Genomic DNA, 14,149 nt, shown 5'->3' with positions numbered 1-14,149 from the left:
ACCGAGGACATGCTCCCAACCACCCTAGATGACAGGACAGTGTAAAAAAAAAAAATGGACTGTCCCACCGAACCTGGGACGGCTGGGAGATGTGTGTGTGCTGCAAGTTTATCTGCACAAATCTATCAAACACTTGCATTGGCCCACAGACTTTTTACATTCAGCCAGAGAGATGTTCAATGTAGACAAGATCACTTGAATTAGAATATACAGTAGTTTGCTTACAAGTCTGTGTCCCACAAGCAAGTTTTGTCGTACAAGCTCACACAGTGCCCTCAGGGGATTTAAAGGAAATTTGCCCTCAAAATTTAGCATGATAAACCAAAAGACACTTACTCATAGATCCAGGCACTGTGACTGTGGTAATGTGAACAAACCCATCTGACCAAACTGCCCTTTGAGCAACCGGCTTCAGACCAGACAAGGGATTCTACTAGATGTGATTTGGCCATATACAGCACTGAGAAGAACTAGCAGAGCCTTATGCCATTTCTTCTATTAACATATTATTATGTAGGTTTTAAAGGTTATGAGCAGTAGTGGATTATAATAGGCGGTTTGGGCATTAACCTGGGCCTAAGCCTTCTAGGGGGCCAATGGCCACCCACCAAATTTTATACCAAGAAGGACCTTCACCCATGAAATCCTTGTACATCTGTTCCTGCTCTTAACACACATTTACATAAGAATAATTTCAGGACCTTTGAAGGTCCTCCAAAGGCCCTGAAACTGAAAATCAGATGCAGACAGAGGTGACGCATCCTCCATTCCCCAAGAAGCTGATTCTAGTACCAGATGAAATAAGTGATTCCAGACTTGTAGGGGCTATAATATTTACACACCCGGGGCACATTGCAGTCTTGATCTGCCCCTGGTTGTGCGAGGTAAAATAAAAGGACACCGTTACCGAACAAAAGAAATTAACTACGGTACAGATGTGAGGTAAACTCTGGCTTTCTAGATGATATCTAGTTTGTGTGTAGTCTAAAGACCAATTCACATTGCAGTGGTTTGTATCATTATGTATCTGCAGAGCTGCACCGCATTACGGCAGAAGATAAAGATTTACATTTGTTCTGCGGTTTTGAACTTATGAGTAAACTGTGATAAGGCCTAATACTCATCACCGAGTTAAAAGGAGAAACCCAGGAAAGATTTTATTTCCCTGTGCCACCAATGTATATATTTTAGCCACTTTTACCCTATTTAACTGATTCTTACTATGTAAAATGTCATGTGACCCTCATGGTGCCCCCTGTGGTCAAGCAGTTGCAATTTGGAAGAGGATACCTTGGCCTCCTGGCTCTATACATATGGGGTCTTAAATTTGTAAGAGTATATAGTGAGAAGGCAGATACTGTACTGGCTCTAGCAGCCAATGTGATGTTGTGCTAGGCATCATGGGATTGATATCTGGCAGTACAGACATAGAGAAATCGTCCAGTCATGTGGTGTCTGATGACAGCAGGCAAATCACTCTGTAATGGATGTAGGGGGGGGGGGGGGGGGGGTAAAACATTTTGCTGGAATCTTTAACAGTATTGAAAATAAGCAAAGAGTTAAAACAACACGATACTCTCAAAGGGATAGGGGTCTCTGTGTTTATTTTGGTCCAAAAGTACAGCAACTAGGCAAAAAAACGTGCAGTACATCTTTACCAAAACCACATTCATCCAATCAAAACTCATTATATACAAAACAGTAATAAAAATGGTAAGTGCACTTAACACCCCCTAAAGTGAGCCCATTCTTGCCCCTAACACTACATAATAGAGAATTCCCGCTTCCCTTCAAACCAGAGTGTTTGCTCACATTCATGTTACTCATCGCCGAGTATATATACTACAGTGTGAGACTGGATCAGAACAGGACTTCTTGTATCGTTTAGGTTTATGGTGTCCAATTCCAGTGATTGAAGAGTCGCTCCCAGTTCTGATGGGAAAAGCCGGTGAATTATTTGTTTCTAATGGAAGAACCTAATTCATTAACATCCTAGAAAAAAACCTCTGTATTGTGACGGTGCCAAATCCCTGAGATTCTTATTCGTAAGTTGAACTCTTTAGCCTCAGTGAAACCAATTCATTCTTCCAAGACTCAAAGCCGCCTTGTTTACAGGCAGCGCTCGTACTGGGCGAGATCTCACAGCATGTACTTACAGCGTGTACCTACCTACTAGCACAGCTAGATCTGCTCCTATCTGCAGCAGCCCCGGCCACCGCTCGCTACCTGCTAATATTGGCACACGCTTCACCTACATCTAGACACCAATCATGCGTGTGACTCGGCGGTGGATTTATCTGTCACCACCTTCTGCTCGGCGGCTTGTGGTTTGTTCGCTTCGTTTTCTTCTGCGTGATCCTCTTTTTTGTATCTGATGATAACCCAGGCAGCAGCTGCCAGATACACCACTGCCAAAATTGTGAAGTAGCCAAAATACACATAGAACTGGAAAACAGAAAGGAAAAAAAAAACAGTGTGAGACAACAAAACAACTTATGTAATGAATAGCAAGGATTTCACATGAAGGATTAAGCTTTAAACAAAATCTTTCATTAAAATCACTTCCTCAAAGATCCAGACACCGTGACTGCGCTATTCTTCCTATCCATGGCCTCTTTCTTTCCTAAATCAACTTTTAAAATGATACTACTGGCTTTGGGATTGCTACCCGAGCCCCTCTATGTTGATTCTTCAAAGGCTATTACACTGTGCAGGAGCACTTTCCTCCTCCCACTGCAAGATTTAAGCAGGCAGATGGAAATGCTGAGGGAATTGAGGGTGTTGGAGGCGACAGTGCAACAACCTGTGAAGCCGCAGTACAGAGGGTCTCTGGTAACATCACAAGGAGCATAATTCTAAAATTTTATGTTAGAAGGAAGGAGGTCATGGATAACAAATATAAGAAGATTACCACGGTCACTGTGCCTGGTTCAATGAGCGAGTGTCCCTGGTTTATCATCTTTGATTCTGATGGTAGATTTCCATTATTGGGGTTGTTCAAAAGGAGAATGTGGTAAAAATACTCCACCATGTATATGTATGCTGCTGTAAAAGGACGGCCGCTCCTCAGTGTTGGCTTGCACCCACCATTACGGGGAGATAAATGCTTGCTGTGGTTTTAGGACTCCTACCTGTACATGAGGGCTGCCAACAACAGACCCATGGCCCCGTGAGGTCATCTTATATGCCTGAGCCGCAAACTCTGGAAGGAATAGGGCCTGCTCTGGGATGTACAGCTCAGACTGATGGCTCACTTGTGTGGCTGTGTGTAAGAGCGCATTGAAATACATTGGTCCCTGTGCTCTCCATTGAAACAATGGCCGTGCGTAAAGGGCTTTATTATGAAGTTTCCGTATATTACCTGTGGGTGCACAGAAAGCGCTAAGCCTCTCTTGTCAGCAATAATAATGGTGATTATAGTTTTCAGTATCGTAGCAAAGAAAGTGTTAATTCCAAACACCAGTGCGCAAAGTTCTTTGGACATGGAGCTAGCAATCTGGAAACTGAAAAAAACATTTTTATTAAAATAATATGCACAATTTCCGAGATCATAGAACACAAGTAGAAAAATTGAAGAGAAATCTTATGAGTTACTTACATGGCAATGGGAACCAGGAACTGGTAAGAACTGCGGAAAAGTATATAAGCCACGTAGCATATCCAGATGTTTGAGGTGGTGTTCATGAGTATAAGAAGCCCTGCCTGGAAAGCTGTGACCACCCCGATCACCAGCTCTGACCACAGACTCCAGCGGATCTTAACATATCCAGCGGTAAAAGAGGTGATGGCTCCTGGAGAACAGAACATTATTAGCACTGAAGGCCTCAGTAAAAGAAGCCATTACCACCTGCGCTGCCCTCATACAAGATACCACTATGGACGGACCTATGTAAAATATAGCCAACAAATATTATAAATGGCTCTAAATGCATATAACATTTGTGGGGTAGCGGATTTTAAGCCAATTGACCATTATTAAGGTATATGGAATCAATTCTGAATTATTCAAATTTTAGGATTAGTTTATAGAGTAACATTGTGCCACCACTAGGGGGAGCTTAATTAATACAGAGTTCACTGTATAACAATATGCAGAATTATTAGTGTCAGAACATGATGCAGATTAAATATATACGATGGAGATCAGAATTAGAGAACAATATCCTAATTGTTTGTCGCAGACACTTGACAATAAATCTACAAGCAGTTTGCACGTTCTTTTCAGTGCAAAGTCATAAAAAAAACTGGCGTAAATGTTTTAATAAATGTGGCCCAATGTGCGTAAGTAGGTCAGTGAAAGGTGATGGAGGAAGTGTCATGGTTTGGGGAATATTTTCTGCAGCAAGAGTTGGACCTCCAATACAGCTGCATGGTAGAGTAAATGCAAGTTTGTATCAGAACCTTCTTCAACAACATTTGGTTCTTTCCATGCCCAACACAGAACTGTGGAAGAAACTGGAAGAGTGGACCAAAATCCCACCAGAACAGTGTGAGAGACTAGTGATGTCCTGTGGCCGAGGTTGTACAACACTGTTCTAGTGGCAGGGTGTTCCCCTTACACAAAATCCATCAAATGTTGATCAAAGGAGATTACATGATTTCAGAAGAAAATAAATTGCTTACTAATTTTGATCTCCAGTGTATATACAGGCAGTCCCCTACTTAAGAACACTCGACTTACATACGACCCCTAGTTACAAACGGACCTCTGGATGTTGGTAATTTATTCTACTTTAGTCCTAGGCTACAATAAACAGCTGTAACAGTTAGAGGAGTCTGTAATGATGCTTTAGTGTTAACCCTGATTCTTATGACAACCCAACATTTTTAAAATCCAATTGTCACAGAGACCAAAAAAGTTCTGGCTGAGGCTACAATTATAAAATATACAGTTCTGACTTACATACAAATTCAACTTAAGAACAAACCTACAGACCCTATCTTGTATGTAACCCGGGGACTGCCTGTATTTTAAATCAGCACTTTCGGAAGTTCTCAATTTGTTTTTATTTGCAATACAGTTTGTTTGCATAATAAGTGGTAATGTTGTAAATATGGAGGATCCGAATGCTCGGAAATCAAGCAATAAGACATTTCTTCCCTTTTAGATTAAGTCAACATCAAGGAAGATCATTAACCAACTGCAGATCCTGAGTGCACCAGATATCAGTCCACAGAATCTCTACCACGTTCAAGCAAAGTGAAAAAGTGGCCATGCATGTGAGCCGTTCTCTGGCTCAAAAATGGGTGAAGTTGCCTCCTCAGCTATTTTGTCCCTCTCCAATAGACTCATTGGTGGGGAAGGCCAGAAATCTATACTCTGCTTGGCTGAAAGAACAGGTCATAGGATCCCCATTTAGAAAGCGTAGGTATCTATACAGGAGATTAAGGCGTCACCCATAACAAGTAACGCATGATATCAATTAGGACTTCGGAGTTCAGTCTCCCTGACTGTGTACTGATGGAATCATAGATTCATATAATAATACACTTACAGCTAGAAGAAATTATTTTGTATAGAGCTGATCATGCGGTGCTGTGCTGAAGCATCATGGGATTGACAATAAAGAATATATAAGATTCTCAGATGTCAAACCACAATAACATTAGGTTTCTCTAGGAATCTTACCAAGAAGTGTTGACGCGGCATCAACGCCCCCATTGTATACCCTGCGATTGTTAGTGGTGGGATAGATCTCATTCCATAGAATCTGCACATAGTACAACATTAGGTAATACCCTGCGGAATTAAAGATCCACCATAGAGACCATATCCGTAGCCTGGGATGACGTACGGTTCCTTTGAGCTCTAGAAGCATGCGGACAAATACAGAGTTTTTCCAGCCGCCGCACAATCCGTCCGCTTTGGCCTCGGGATTTATCTTTTGTATCTCGGACTGGTGAACCCCATTTTCTTGTTTAGAAACTCTTTTGTTGAAAAAGAGACTCTTCTTAGGACGTTTCAGAAAAAGAGTAAGAATCAGTCCAAATATCATGAATCCCAGCGAGATGTAGTTCAGCATTATAAAGGGGACACCAGCCACGGTGACACAGAGCTGTCCTAACACAGAGCTTAAGAAAACCCCCATAAGCACAGAAGATCGGGAATACCCAGCGGCCCTCTGATACCTGGCAGGAGAAACCAGGGAGAAAATGTATGAGGAGTAGGCCACACGGGCCGCCATGGTGATGCCGTAGAAGAACTCCATAAACTGCATGGCAATGACATCGGTCCCAAAGATGAGCAGTATCCACACAGAGATGTGACTGAGGCTCTGCAGGATCAGCACCGGCTTGTAACGCAGATAATCCGTCAGAAGGAAAACCGGCACCAGCACCGCCATGTACGAGTAGCTCAGCACCGGAGTGATTTCATTTGTAACCTAGAAAGATATGAGGAACCAAGCAGGTAAGTGGTCATACAGTCTATATGTGGACAAATCACAATTGTATTTAAAGAATATAAAGCCGAAAAAAATACAGAGCTACGAAATTAGGCCAGACGCTATATGGGTCTTCCATATTATTTCACACGATACATAAAATTCCCTTTAAATTCCACTACATCACACACAATTTATAGAAAAGTGTGTCCTCCTCATGCATACACTGGACTCATAGGCTATGTCTTTTTTTTGTAGTAGTTCTGTTAAGAAGGTTGATGGGACCCCTAGAAAGAGGGGTCCAATGTAATCCAGTCGGACGCCCTTGTTGCTACCATTCATCTCTATGGAGCGGACGGATATTGTAGTATGTAGTAGTATGTAATATGGAGCTCGGCAATCTCAGTCAGCTCCAAGCTTATGAATGGGGCAGCTGTCTGCTCCACTTATCTTGGGGAGCAACTAGGGGTTCGACTGAAGTACATTGCCCCCCCCCCCCCTCTCATGATCCGTGTGGGTCTCATCACTGAGACCCCCACCGATCAGCAAGTTAGGCCCTATCCTTGTTCCACAGGAAAACCCCTTTAAAAGCAATGGATTCCTGAGGAGTAGGTTTTAAAAAGCGCCATCGCCAATCACCACCAACCGCTGTATATATACAGCGGTCACATCAAGAGTGCCCACATCCACTAAAGCATGCAACTGCTGCTATAGCTGTAGATGCTACGTCACCGCTGATCCTCTGTGTATAAACAAATGATGCTGCACTGAACTGGAAACGGGTGAGTATATGCTCTCTGTTATTATTATACCCCAGAGGGACCCACATATAACAACCCCTAATCCCAGATAACCCTTGGATGATGAACGTTAGAATATCTCAGGTGGATTTGGAAGTGCAAGTGATATCCTACAGATGAAGATCCACTGCATACGGTGATACAAATTTCGCTACATTTGTACTCAGTCTAAAGGTAGAATTGCTTTGATAAAACCTTATTTCTGTTATTTGGCAGGTCCCCTTTAACAAATAGCTAGCCCTGAGACTTAACCTTATAAGCCTGTGGAGAGATGACTGTAGTCTGGGTTTAAGGATTGGACAAAGGTTAAAGTTCACATGCTTTCGCAGCAGTTTGCTTCTTACTACATTCCTCAATAAGTAACACAAGTGTGAAAATCCCTATGTCCGACTCTGAACCTGGTTTATTACAGGAGGAAAATGATGAATCATTATATATCACAGAGCGCAGGCTACAATCAGACCTCCCCATGTATGTGTAAACTAGGAAGGGATTAGGGGCTTCCATGTATCACTAGGTGATCACTCCTGATCAAAGGTCTGTTTTCTTTAAAAATATTTGGCCAAGTATTACTGATAAGTTACACAAAAACGCAATGCAATGACCAGAGAATCCTGCCACTGAATATCATACAACTAAAGCTATTAAAGGGATTGTCCACTTTCAGTGAATTGATATTGTTTGTGCAAGGAAAAGTTCTAGATCTCTGCTTGCTGTCATTCTATAGGAGCCTGTGGATAAATACCGGCCCCCGGTCATGTGATGTCACACAGGCGCACGACAAAGTCGTGTGATATAAAGGAGCCGTGCACCTGTGTGACATCACATGACCTTGAACAGATTTTCTATCCACAGGAAGTAAACATAGAAGCTTCCTACAGAATGACAGCAAGCAGAGATCTAGAAAACAATAGAAAGTATATTGGAAAATTGTAGAACTTTTCATTACACAAACAATATGAATTAGTTGTTGAAAGTGAACAACCCCTTTAAAGGAAATCTACCATCTGGGATCTACCTATTAAATGCCATCATAGCCCTTTTTAGGGTTTTATTGCCTAATACGCAAATTTGTGAAAGAGGCTACTACATGCCCCAGTAGCCTCTTTCACAAATTTGCATATTAGGGCAATAAAACTTTTCCAAAAACAGCGGCCACTAAAGGATTAACCCTAAAAAGGGCTACGATGGCATTTATTAGCTGAACCTACCACAGGATCTACCTTAATAGGTAGATCCAAGATGGTACGTTTCCTTTAGGGGCAATTCATCATTCCCTTGTGTCGGAAAGGGGCATGAAAAAGTGGCATATTTTGGTGCAAGTCAGCCATTGCACCCCCTAGAGAAACCCTATGTCAGCTAAGCAAACTTTATTAACTAGGTTCACACCAGGTACTTGACTTGCAGTTCAGGTGAGGTTCACTCCAGGCCACTTTGGTATGTACACATTTCACTCCCTGATGTATAAAAGTATATATAGCTTACAGCTACTGAAAGTGGGAAAAAGTGCTAAAAGGGCCAACTATAACATTATACATGGAAAAGGTTTGACAACATTTGGAGAGAGAATGATCCGGCCTACACATCCACTATACTATACACTATACTACTACACATTATACAATGATCTATTGCCACTAGGTTACATTAACAAATGGAACTCGAGATAAACCCATTAACCTCTTCATGGTGACCTCATTCAGCAACACAGCACCAGCAGGAGCCACGACCCCTATGGCCCCGTGTCTCCACCAGCAATGCAACACAGAAACAGCGGGTGTCATGTAGTACAGCGCTGTGTATAAGGTTTATTCACATGAGCACAAGCACTTATTTGTTTATTTCCTTGTTACAACTGTAGTCACTAGAAGCAGAATCCAGCATACATTCTTATATGTCTGATGTAGCTACATGTAGTAAATGAATGGATACATAAGATTGTAAGCTCTTGTGATCAGGGCCCTCGCTCGCATTGTTTCATCTGACCATATTATTGCTCTGTAATGTCTGATGATTGTATGTCCCCCATGATCTGTACAGCACTGTGGAATATGATGGCGCCATTTAAAGAGCATTATTATTATTATTACCTGCTCTTTGGTAAAATTCCTTTCTGGACTGAGGAGGAAAGGGGTTATGAAGCTTTCTCCCGGCCGCAGCTGAGTCATGAAGCCATAAAAGCACAGGTAAAAGAGCAGGAACTTCCATCCTTTCAGTTCCTCTGTAGGTGCTGGTGGGACCTCAGAGGGTGATGGCGCCTCTTCTACAGGAGTCGCAGTTTCCTCTCCTTCTTCCTCCGGAGGTTCTAGCTTCCCATTCTTTTCATGATCTGGATCCATCTTTAGAGTTTACCCTGTACAATGAGAAATATTATTACATGTGTTATCACAGGAAGATTGAGGGAAAGATCATATCAGATGATTAACAAGATATCAGTACAGCGGATAGGAGGACCCAGGAGACACATGCAGAGAGGAGAAGACTTAGAGGACAGCACCATCATCATCACTTGGACTCTACTGCTCCATTATAACAAGTTCCGCCAGAACAAAAAACCCCAAAAAAACAAAGATATTAGTATAAATGACCTAAAACAATGCAGTAAAGATTCACTGTCATCTCCAAAATTCAGTGTAATCTGCGGGAAGCATGTTATAGAGCAGGAGTAGCTTGTATATAGTATCCTACGGGTTGACAGCATGTTATAGAGCAGAAGGAGCTTGAATATAGTAACTTCAGCTTTACATGTAGACTTCTTTTTGGCACAGCTTTTAGCTTCTTACCAGTTATTATGCTTTCTGTACATAGAACGAAGGGTGGACTTAGATGAACTGGAACAGAAAAAAAACATTTTTCTATTAAGCTACTGCTTCTCTATAACATGCAGCCTGCAGATAGGACATGATGTAGAATTAGCTAAGCTGCTCCTGTTCTATACCGTGCTACCTGCACTATGTATGACCTGTTCAGCTCCTGCTGCTCTACAACACACTGCCTGCATAAGTGTACTGGGCCACATTTATCAAAAACAGTGCAGTCTGTACTATGTGCAGTTTGCCTGTGAATAGGGCAGAGGGCGCCATAGTCATGATTTCTGGCGCACGTTCTGCATGAATCTGGCGCACTCTGCACTGCCCCAACATAGTGCACCAAAAAAGTTTTAGCATAAAGCGTGAGATACAATTCGCCAACTGGGCTTTAGTAAATGTGGCCCAACGTGTAGAAATCTGCTCAGTTCCTCCTGACCTGTCACATGTTTCCGGCAGATAGAATAACACTATGGGGCAGATTTATCAAGATGTCTGAAAGTCAGAATATTTCTAGTTGCCCATGGCAACCAATCAGATCCCAGAATCACAAGCCCGGATTACGGTTCTAGGTTCTACTAAGGTTCTAAAGGCCGTCTGAAGTGACTCCCCTTCAGCCTCCAAACTTTACTCATCTCAGGCAAAATTTGACTCTTCTCTGCTCATTATCACATGATTTTTTTTATGGCTAAACAGGTGAGATGTCATAAAAGAGGGAATTCCAGAAATGATATTTCTTAATCCTACCTTAGGGATTTGGGGACAGGTTGCCGTTAGAATTTATAGTGACCGAGAGAATGAAATTGCCCCTAATGTTACACTGTGGAGACTGCAATATTTATGTCATAATAAGATTTGCAGATTCATTCTCTTTTCCATCAAGAAATGTTTATTAGTGATATATATTTACAAAATTGCCTCAACATCGACCACAGTTTGCCCCAAAAGAAGCAGGTGACAATAGATCTACATTGACAACAAAACTTTTCTGGTTTTTGACAAGTTTTGATGTTAAATAAATAAATAAATGTAAAAAAAGTGATGATGATGAGTTATTGCTCCCTGTTGACGATTATATGTCAGCAGCTGCCATGTCACTGCCCTATAGGGTGGCGTCGTACATCACCTACGGTGATTTAATGCCTGGGATACCCAGTGCCCGTAAGTTACATGTAAAACGCCATAGATGCGGATAAGTCTACTCTACAGGACATCATAATCAGCGCCCCAGCCACAAAAACACAAGTCCCTCCAGCCCCCAAATCTGCAATACACATGGGTAATATCTCACAATTAGGGTGACATAAGTTCCTGTATGAACAGGGTCATAACATCTCAACAATCGGATCCATCATGTGACTTTACTTCTGAAAACCGCAACAAAGTTGCATCATGTGACTTCTCCCTCCTGTCTGGGACCCACATGGCACCTGTATCTTACCCACTTTGCCTGGGCATCCACATGGCATAACACACCAGCAGGCACAGCCTGGCACACTGCGTTTCCTGCACACAGGCATCCTGCGGTTTCTTCCAGCCCTCACCCCAGTTCACACAGCTACAATATGCCGTTACCTGTGAACAGCTGCCGGTCCTGTCAGTGCGGCAGCGCCCGGCTCAGTGACAGCATGCAGTCTCCTGCCCTGTCACACACACGCTTACAATGTCCCTTCTAACACACTCTCAATCAGTCCGATACACAGTGAGACTACATTTCCCGGCATGCCGCATTTGACTACATTTCCCAGCATGCCTCGCTGCCTGGCAAACAAATACGTAATCGGGACGCCGAGCGCCCTCTAGCCGCTCCGAGGAAGCATTACATCCCGCGCTGTGCAGAGTGTCATGTGTGACACAAGATGGCAGCACCTGTAATGCTGACACACATACATATATGTCAGTCATTCTCAACCTTTCTTTCTCATGCACTTTAATACAGTAGAGATGGGAATTCCGGCTCTTCTTAGTGAGCTGGCTCATGAGGCTCCGCTTACTAAGAATAACCGGCTCTCCTGGCCCCTAAACGGCTCCCTATTAAATATATAATAGGGAGCCGCAGGTCATTCAGGCGCCCCGCACATCTCAACTTTTTACCTGATATTATCGTGTTAAAGGGGGCGTGGTGAGCCGTTTATGGGCGGGGTATAGTGAGGCGGCTCATGTCGTTCACGCGCAAGTGCCGGCTCGTTCACGAGCGACCCATCACTGTAATAGAGTTCTTCATGTTGTGGTGGGTGTTTGCTGTATGATTAAGCCCTTTTCATACAGTATTAGCGCTAAGTATAACCCCCTCTTTAATTTTATCCACCCTTTACTTTTTTCCCAACTTTTATTTACCTCGCCAAACTTAAAATGCACTCACTTTTGTGAGGGAATAGAATCCCCTTTTTATTTTGTTCTCCTACCATGTATCTATACAAAGATCTCTATGCATAGTACCATCCCCCGCGTACACAGATCATCTTTCAGATACATCCTGTAAAGGCTACTGGAATGTGAGCATGCTCAGTAGGTTCCTTTGTCCCAAGAACCTATAAAAACTGTCTGCTACCTAAATAAATTGGAATTCTCTCAAACATGTGAAGGTCTGAGTGGTTCACCAAGCAGCTCGTACTATACAATGATTTGGACCCACACATCACTGAGATAGGGATATTTCCATAACACTTTCTGTTCTCCTACCCCCCACCCCTCCACTCCAACTCATCTTGTGACCTATGTCCTACACCCCCTCATTTGTGTCTCCAAACCACCATCCTTCTCATATTGTGGCCTTGTGTCCTCATAAAGTGGCTCCCCTCTCCTCTCACATATTGTGGCTCCCTGTCTCCTCACATATTGTGGTTCCCCTGGTCCAGTGATGGCAAAACTTTTAGAGACCGAGTGCCCAAACTACAACAAAGACCCACTTATTTATCACAAAGTGCCAACACAGAAATTTAATTTGTGATTTATACTCCCTTCTCTGTCACCGTTTTCATTGATACCAGCCCCTGAGGACACCAATAAAGCAGAACATAGTCCCAGGTAGAGCTGTCACTTTAAAATAGCTCTGTGTACAGAAAGTCCTGGGCTGTCTGGGACTGCAGGAAGATACCTGGAGTCATCTCTGGTGATGGCTTGAGTGCCCACAGAAAGGGCTCCGAGTGCCACCTCTGGCACCAGTGCCATAGGTTAGCCATCACTGCCCTGGCCCATATTGTGGCTCCCCTGTCCTCTCACATATTGTGTTTTCTCGGTCCTCTCAAATATTGTGGCTCCCCTGTCCTCTCACATATTGTGGCTTCCCTGTCTTCTCACATATTGTGGCTTCCCTGTCTTCTCACATATTGTGGCTTCCCTGTCTTCTCACATATTGTGGCTTCCCTGTCTTCTCACATATTGTGGCTCCTCCGTCCTCTCACATATTGTGGCTCCCCTGTCCTCTCACATATTGTGTTTCCCCTGTCCTCTCATATATTGTGGCTTCCCTGTCCCCTCACATATTGTAACTCCTTGTCCCCTCACATTGTGTTGCCCCTCTGTCCCCTCACATATTGTGGTTCCCTTGACCTCTTACATATTGTGGCTCCTCTGTCCTCTCACATATTGTGGCTCCCCTGTTTTCTCCCATAAAGTGGTTTCCCTGTTCTCTCACATATTGTGGCCCCCTGTCCCCCTCCATATTGGGGTTTCCCTGTCCCCTCACATATTGTGGCTCCCCTGTCCCCTCACATATTGTGGCCCCCTGTCCCCTCACATATTGTTGATCCCCTGTCCTCTCACATATTGTGGCTCCCCTGTCCTCTCACATATTGTGGCTTCCCTGTCCCCTCACATATTGTGGCCCCCTTTCCCCTCACATATTGTTGATCCCCTGTCCTCTCACATATTGTGGCTCCCCTGTCCTCTCACATATTGTGGCTCCCCTGTCCCCTCACATATTGTGACTTTCCTGTCCCCTCACATATTGTGGCTCCCTTGTACAACATCCCCCACCAGGGCCTAGCCTTTTCTTGGGGCCTGGAGGCAGCCGGGGCCCAGAATACCGGAGTGGCTGGCGGTTGCGGCCTAGGCACGCTGATGTCACTGTGCTTGGTATGGGGACCGAAGGGCTGTCCTAAAGCCTGGCAGGTCTCCAGCAGGTGGTGTGTGCAAGAAAGATGGAGGGAGAGGCTGA

At 43.6% G+C, this 14,149-nt stretch overlaps 1 protein-coding gene across 2 annotated transcripts; it reads right to left on the bottom strand.

Moving 5' to 3' along the window:
• Positions 1-1,581: 1,581 nt before the first annotated feature.
• On the bottom strand, positions 1,582-11,730 carry SLC19A1 (solute carrier family 19 member 1). Of its 2 annotated transcripts, XM_072121557.1 has the most exons (7): positions 11,566-11,730; positions 9,967-10,014; positions 9,274-9,536; positions 5,630-6,383; positions 3,599-3,791; positions 3,362-3,503; positions 1,582-2,445 (listed from the first exon to the last, which is right to left on the bottom strand). In XM_072121557.1, exons 3-7 carry the CDS (start codon positions 9,520-9,522, stop codon positions 2,269-2,271), a joined length of 1,515 nt encoding a protein of 504 aa, XP_071977658.1. In that variant the 5' UTR covers positions 9,523-9,536; positions 9,967-10,014; positions 11,566-11,730; the 3' UTR covers positions 1,582-2,268. The 2 variants fall into 2 exon arrangements, with proteins under 2 accessions (XP_071977658.1, XP_071977657.1); XM_072121556.1 differs by lacking the exon at positions 9,967-10,014.
• Between the last annotated feature and the right edge of the window lie 2,419 nt (positions 11,731-14,149).

This window comes from Engystomops pustulosus, chromosome 8 (assembly GCF_040894005.1).
Source record: "Engystomops pustulosus chromosome 8, aEngPut4.maternal, whole genome shotgun sequence".
Lineage (NCBI taxonomy): Eukaryota > Metazoa > Chordata > Amphibia > Anura > Leptodactylidae > Engystomops > Engystomops pustulosus.
The sequence above is the reverse complement of the archived record's forward strand: the minus strand, read 5'-3'. Positions and strand labels throughout refer to the sequence as shown.